General features: G+C 46.8%; 1 protein-coding gene across 1 annotated transcript; it reads left to right on the top strand.

Moving 5' to 3' along the window:
- The first annotated feature begins 5687 nt into the window (after nucleotides 1–5687).
- Nucleotides 5688–7796, top strand: LOC125551877 (pentatricopeptide repeat-containing protein At2g22410, mitochondrial). Its single transcript, XM_048715258.2, has one exon. The coding sequence runs from the start codon at nucleotides 5788–5790 to the stop codon at nucleotides 7729–7731; it is 1944 nt and encodes a 647-aa protein (XP_048571215.1). The 5' UTR covers nucleotides 5688–5787; the 3' UTR covers nucleotides 7732–7796.
- The last annotated feature ends 240 nt before the right edge of the window (nucleotides 7797–8036 follow it).

The raw sequence follows: 8036 nt of genomic DNA, 5'->3' as shown, positions 1-8036 counted from the left end.
CTGCTAGTCACCTAATATTCACGCCTACTAAGTACATAGAGCAACAACAATCCAAATAAGGTAGATTCCCCTCTTGTTAGGGTTTCGTTCTCCTCTGGCGGCGCCATCGTCGAGAGTCTATTCCTACAGTCCGCTACCGCTAATCCCCACCCGATCTCCGCCTCTTCCCGGTCCTGATCCTTGGGAAGTTTATGTGGAGGTGTGCGGTGGGTTTCGCCCTTCTGATCCTGGCCCGACTCAAGGCTAGGGTTTAGCGCTTGTAGTCGCCATGGCGACACAGGATGAACGAAGCAGGACACGCCGGGGCAAGGAACCGGTGGAAGATCTCTTGGGCCGCTTGGAACTCCAAGAGGATGAGGAGGAACAATTTGTCTGGGAAGAAGAATTTAAGGAAGAGAAGATTGAAGCCAAGTGGCTGGCGATAGCGAAGGTGCACACCAACAAGGGGTTCAGCCCCTCTGCTCTCTATGCTGATATGAGATCGGCGTGGAACCCAGCCAGGGAGGTCCGTTGGCGCAGAGTAGATGAGAACCTGTTTGCGGTGCAGTTCGGATGTTTGGGTGATTGGAACACTGCGATTAACAAGGGGCCTTGGCTGTTTAGGAACCAATGAGTCTTGATAGAGGAATATGACGGATTCAAAAACCCAGAATCACTAGTTTTGGACAAATTGGTGGTATGGGCAAGGATTCTGAAACTCCTGGATAACTATCTGTTTCCAACAGCGACAAAGGGCATGTGTCGTAAGATGGGTAAGGTGTTGGAGGTCCAAACAACCCTACCGGCCGGCTTTGTAGGTGAATTTGTAAGGGTCAGAGTGGAGCTTACTGTCTCGAAGAAACTTATCAGAGTTTCAATCACAAAGAATAATGAGACAGACTGGTACCAAGTCCAGTATGAAAAGCTGCCGGATTTCTGTGACAATTGTGGTCTTTTGGGGCACTGGTATGAGGAGTGTGGCACTGGAGAGCATGATGTAACCAAGCTGGAGTGGGGTGATTTCCTCCTGGTTGATGGAGGTAGAAGTAATGGCAGAGGCCGTGGAGCGAGGAGGAACCCTGGACGAGGAAGAGGTGAGAATGTAAGGGAAGATCCACCTTTTGGCCCAGGTCGTGGTCGAGGAAATCCTCCCCATGGCTCTGTTGGAAGGGGGACAGTGCAAAGCTGGCGCCACAATGCGCTGTATAATCCAGGGGATACAGAGATGGAAACAGACCAAGGGTCAGAACAGGAGATGAGTAATCAGGATGTTCGTCAGACCAATGTCCTTGGTAAGAGAACTACAACGGATACACAACAAGCTTTTCCAGGGGGATCTAACATGTTGGCGATCATTCCCAATATGTCCACAACATCAAAAGTGGCAGCGATTGTGTATCAGCTCGAAGGAGAGACTTTGCCAGGGATCACCTCGGAGGCGGCTAGCACACCTCAGAAAAGTGCCAACAGAAAGAAGTACAAAGGAGTGGATGGTGAGGCCGTGGACAGCTCGGAAGGCCAGCAAACAAATGAGATATCGGCGTCCTCCCACGATGAGGATGGCCGGACGCAATGAAAATACTAGCCTGGAACTGCCGGGGCCTTGGGAACGCACCGGCAGTACGTGCTTTGTTGGATGTCCAACGAAGTTGCAACCCCGAGGTGATGTTTTTACCGGAGACGCACCTCGATAGTTATCTGACAGAATGTCTGCGTAAGAGATTGAAGATGGATTAAAAACTAGTTAGTTCGAGCAATGGTAGAAGTGGAGGCTTAGTTCTTTTCTGGAATAATAATGTCAATGTTCAGAGATTATCTCTAGATCCCATGTTCATTGATGTAAAGATAGTGGATAACAATAATAATAATTCTGGTTGACATTTGACTGGGATCTATGGAGAGTTCAGGTGGGAAAACAAACACTTAACTTGGTCGTGTATGAGGCAACTGCATTAAGCGCATACTTTACCCTGTCTCCTGGTGGGAGATCTCAATGAGATCATGTACTTGCATGAGAAGGAGGGTGGCAATCCACGACCACCCCAATATATGCAAGTGTTTCAGGATATTGTAGAAGAATGTGCCTTGCACGACCTTGGATACATTGGTGACCAGTACACTTGGCGTCGAGGAAGAATACGGGAAAGACTTGATAGAGGCCTTGTAAATTATATGTGGACCTCCCAATTCCCTCATGCGGCATTGAGGTGGAGTTTAATCATTCGGATCACAGACCTCTTCTGGTGGACACTGACTTCTATGTATAGCCACCAAGCGGCACAAATACACATGTCAAAAGATTTGAAGCTAGATGGCTGAGAGAGAAGTTATTCAATGAGAAAGTGATGGAAGCATGGACAGAGGCTGCAGCCGACCCAAATGTAACAAGCATACATGAGAAACTCAATAAGATGCATGCTAGCTTCCATGATTGGGATCAGAGGGTTCTCAAAAAACAAAAAAAACGGTTACATAAAGCTTAAAGGGAGCTGGAGAGAGTCATGGCTGGCCCTATGTCAGATGAGAATGGTGAAAAGAGGAAAGAGCTGACAGAACTGATTGAATATATGTTAGAGCTGGAGGAGATCCAAGTTATGCAGCGATCTCGAGCGACTTGGCTGACGAGCGGAGACCGCAATACAGGGTTCTTCCAAGCATATGCATCAGCGAGGAGAAAGAGAAATTTTGTGAAGAGATTAAAGGATGATGGAGGTAATTGGCTTGAAGGTATGCCAGAACTGAATTCACATGTTTTGAACTACTTTACGCAACTTTTCTCGTCTGAGATGCAGCACACAAATCTAGAAATCTTATAGAAGGTTCAACATAAGGTAACTGACCAAATGAATAGCTTCTTGATGGCACCTTATTCAGCCGAAGATGTTAGGAAGGCAGTGTTCAGTATTGGAGATATAAAGGCCCCGGGACCTGATGGCCTTCATGCCATATTTTTTTTAAATACTGGCATATTCTAGGAGATGAGATCACAAAGGAGGTTCTTCATGCAATTAATTATAGGGTAATCCTAGCTGATTGGAATGAAACCACGATTGTCATGATACCAAAAACTGATGGTCCTGAACTGGTAACACAATTCCGCCCTATAAGTCTTTGCAATGTTTTATATAAGATTATTTCTAAAATGTTAGCCTTCCAGCTAAAGAGTATTTTGCCGGAGATCATTTCCCCTACGCAAAGTGTCTTTTTCCCAGGAAGAATGATCACTAACAATATCTTGATAGCATATGAGTGTGTGCATAAAATCAAGAACAAAAGGGCTGGTCAGACAGGATTATGCGCTGTAAAATTGGACATGCATAAAGCATACGATAGGGTGGGATGGTCCTTCCTCCATGATATGATGATGGCACTGGGTTTTAATGAGTAGTGGATTGAGCTTATGATGGCGTGTGTAAGCTCTGTTTCTTATAAAGTCAGATTCAATTCTCAGGAGACAGACAACTTTAGTCCAACAAGGGGTATAAGGCAAGGGGATCCCCTCTCCCCATATCTTTTCCTTCTCTGTGCAGAAGGCCTTTCCAGTTTACTGCAGTATGAAGAAGCAGCTGGTGGCATAGAAGGAGTTAGAGTGTGCAGAAATGCACCATCAGTATCACACCTACTTTTTGCTGGCGATTCTCTAATTCTAATCACAGCGGATGTTTTAAATGCAGCTTCCTTACAACATGTTCTGGAAACCTACTGCCAAAGTTCGGACAGTTGGTGAGTTTATCAAAATCTAGTGTGTGTTTTTTAGTCCAAATACAGCTTCAAGAGCTGAAATTTGCCAAGAACTGAATATTGATATGGAAGCACTCTCTGATAAATATCTTGGGTTGCCTGCTATGGTGGGCGCAGACAGGAGTGATTGTTTTAAACACTTTGTTGAAAGAATCAGAGAGAGGCTCAAAGGGTGGATGGAAAAGATCCTCTCAATTGGTGGCAAGGAAATCCTTATTAAGGCAGTGGCACAAGCCATCCCAGTATTTGCCATGTCTGTGTTCAGTATACCTAAGGGCATTTGCAAAGAGATCACAGACTTAATATCCCAATATTGGTGGGGAGATGATGAGGAACGCAAAATAATGCACTGGTTTTCTTGGTGTAAATTATGATGCCCTAAAAGTGATGGAGGGATGGGCTTTAGAGACCTATACTCCTTCAACTTGGCAATGTTATCAAAACAATGTTGGAGACTGATCACTCAATCGGACTCACTGTGTGCTAGAATTCTGAAAGCAAAATACTATCCAAATTGTACCCTTCTACAAGCCACTTTAAAAAATGGTTCATCTTTTACTTGGCAAAGTATCATGAAGGGCCTAGAGACCTTCAAATTGGGATACATTTGGAGAATTGGCACGGGTGAAAATGTAAACATTTGGTCTGACCCATGGATCCCTGCCAGTCCGGATAGAAAGGTGATCTCTATACAAGGTCACTCTATCCTTACTTTTGTTGCGGAGCTCATCGATCCAATTTCTGGCACTTGGGATGAAGATATCCTCCGTTCAAATCTTAGTCCGGTTGATGTCAACAGGATTCTGCAAATACCGTTGAACACCAGCTCCTTTGAGGATTTTATAGCATGGCACCTAGATCGGCGAGGAAGTTTTTCTGTCCATACAGCATACAAAGTTCAACGGACTCGATCTTTTGGGCCCCATGCAACTGCCCTGGCACAGCCGGGCAGGTTGTGCTCCCCGGCAATATGGAGTATCTTATGGAAGCTACTTATCCCACGTAAAATTCAGATATTTTTTTGGAGAACTCTTCATGGAATCCTGCCGCTAAAGTCTATACTCACTAATAGACATATCGGTTCAGTGGGAGCATGTCCTATCTGCCATAGAGAAGCTGAGGATATTAAGCATCTAATTTTCGATTGCTTTCATGCAAGAGAACTCTGGAATCGATTGGGCATCATGGAAATTGTTGAGGAGGCAATGGTGCTAGACCGGTCCGGTTCGGTCGTCCTTGAAAATCTTTTCTTAGCTGATCCGAGACCACTGCCATTAAAACCGAACCTGGACATCAAGCAAGTTTTAGCGGTGGGAAGCTGGTATCTATGGTGGATCCGTCGGCCATATACCCATAATGGTACACCTCCCCCGGTCTTTAAATGGCCTCTATCGGTTCTTGCTATTACTAATAATTTTCACCAGGCTAATGAGAAGAGAAGGAGTACTCCTGAGGAGAGATGGGCCAGACCAGATATCAAATTCATTAAGTTGAATGTGGACGCAGCCTACTATATAGATGAAGGTGTGGGCGCGACGGCTGCAATGATTAGGGATGAGAAGGGCATTTTCTTGGCGGCACAATGCATCTTCATTCCCCATGCAGCTAGCGCAGTCTCCACCGAGGCAAGGGCAATGAGAGATGGTCTGGCGTTTGCAAATTCCTTGGGCTTTCCTCGGGTTGAAACAGAATCGGATTCCTCAACTGTGATTGAATCATGTACGGGTCAAACGATATGGTGGGATGAAGCAGCAGCAACTTTCACCGAGTGTGTGGATCTATTTTCATTGATTGGGAAGGTCAATTTTAAACATTGTTCACGCTCTTGTAGCCAAGCAGCACATGTGCTAGCTAAGTTTAGTTATTGTATAATAAGTTTTTTTTAGTTGGATGGACGAGCCTCGTTTTCGCGTTTGTGAATGATGTTATTCCTTCTTTTAATCAATAAAGCTATCCATGATAGCTTTCTCTAAAAGAAAATCGACTGACAAATAGCGTACGCGCAAAAAAAAAGTTCGAACCTGCAGCTGGTGGCGTTGCTTCCCCTTTGCCGCCGTAGCGCCGGCCATGCTCACGGTGTCTCTCCTAGACGCGCAACTCGCTCGGTGCTCCTCCGCGCGCCATCTCCTCCAGATTCACGGCCAGTTCATCGCCTCCGGCCTCCTCGCCGATGCCTTCGCCGCCAGCCGCCTCCTCCTCTTCACCTCCGCCACCCGCCTCCTCCCGCTCCCCATCCACCATTCGTTCCGCCTCCTCCGACTCGTCCGCTGTCCCAACGCCTTCTCCTGCAACACGCTCCTCAAGGCGGCCCTGCTCGCCGGGACGCCGCACGTCTGCCTACCACTCTACACCTCCCTGCCAGCGTCCCCCGACGCCTACACCCACCCCATCCTCGCCGCCGCCTGCGCCGCCAGGAGGGACGTGAATGAAGGCAGGCAGGTGCACTCACACGCTATCAAGCACGGGTTCGGTGATGATTTGTACCTCAGGAACGGCCTGATGCATATGTACTCTGTTTGCGGCTGCCTCTGGGACGCACGCAGGGTGTTTGACGCAGGTCCCGTGTGGGACGCTGTTTCGTGGAACACCATCCTGGCTGCGTACGTGCATGCTGGGGATGTCGATCAGGCGGTTGGGGTGTTCGCACGGATGCCAAAGCGGAATGCCACAGCGGTGAGCTCCATGGTGTCATTGTTTGGGAGGAGGGGTATGGTGGACGAGGCAAGAGGGGTGTTTGACGAGGCCGATTGCAGGGATATTTTCACGTGGACTGCCATGATTTCTTGCTTTGAGCGGAACAGCATGTTTGCAGAGGCGTTGCACATGTTCTCCTGCATGCGTCGAGAGATGTGGCCTGTGGACGAGGCGCTGATGGTCAGCGTGGTGTCCGCTTGTGCACAGTCGGAGGTGATTCGAAATGGGGAACTATGCCATGGACTGGTTATCAGGGCTGGCCTTTGTTCGCTGCTAAATATTCAGAATGTGCTGATCCACATGTACTCATGTTGCCTGGATGTTGTTGCAGCACGGAGGTTGTTTGACAGCGGTGACTGCTTGGACCAGTTCTCCTGGAACTCGATGATAGCAGGCTATCTAAAGAATGGTCATGTCGAAAATGCAATGACATTGTTCAATGCAATGTCTGACAAGGACAATGTTTCTTGGAGTACAATGATTTCTGGTTGTGTGCAGAATAACCAATCGTCAGATGCACTCGCTGTCTTCGATAACATGCGAGCCCAGGGAGTCAGGCCGGATGAGGTTACTGTTGTTAGTGTTATATCTGCATGCACTAATCTGTCTGCTCTGGAGAAAGGAAAGTCGGTGCATGATTATGTAAGGCAAAACAAATGTTACATCAGTCTTGTACTTGGGACTAGCCTCATTGACATGTACATGAAGTGTGGATACTTGGAAGCTGCAATGGATGTTTTCAACATAATGGAAGAAAAAGGAGCACCTTGCTGGAATGCTGTAATTGTGGGGTTGGCGATGAACGGCCTTGTGACAAAATCCCTTGAGATGTTCTCAGAGATGGAAGCATCCGGCACTGCCATCCCGAATGAGATAACTTTCATCGGAGTTTTGAGTGCTTGCAGACATGCTGGCCTAGTTGAGGAGGGCCGCCACTTCTTCAAGTTGATGCAGCACAAGTACCGAATTGTGCCAAACATCAGACACTATGGATGCATGGTTGATCTTCTTGGACGTGCTGGATATGTTAAGGAGGCTGAGGATCTGATTGAGAGCATGCCCATGTTACCTGATGTTCCAGCATGGGGTGCATTGCTTAGTGCCTGCTGGAAGCATGGTGAAAATGAGGTTGGAGAAAGGGTGGGCAGGAAGCTTGTCAATCTGGATCCTCGCCATGACGGATTTCACACTATGTTATCTAACATATATGCTAAAGAGGGGATGTGGCAATCAGTAAATGACCTAAGGGACTCCATGAAGCAACGACATGTCTCAAAAGTTTCAGGATATAGTGTCGTTGAAATGTCTCATTCTTGAGATTCTAGCAGTTGATCGCACCTCAAATGAAAATCTTAGATAGGTCCAAGTTGAAGCCTTACAAGGTCATGAATGGATCTTTACTTATCTGCGATTTGTGCTTCTGACTTTCTATCATCGTGTGTATTTTGATAAGCCTGTTGTTCACTTCATGTTTCCTCTATCTATGCTTGCAGATTCAAATAAAAAATTCACATGGCATCAGCGACCAAATTATTTATCTTTTAAACTTTTACCAGAGGTCAGGCAGAACTTCCTTTCTTTCCTTATTTCTTTCCATGATATCCATCCATCTGGAATACTGA

This window comes from Triticum urartu, chromosome 4A (assembly GCF_056163025.1).
Source record: "Triticum urartu cultivar PI428250 chromosome 4A, HENAU_Tu73, whole genome shotgun sequence".
Classification (NCBI taxonomy): Eukaryota; Viridiplantae; Streptophyta; class Magnoliopsida; order Poales; family Poaceae; genus Triticum; species Triticum urartu.
This window is presented reverse-complemented; position numbering and strand designations above follow the sequence as displayed.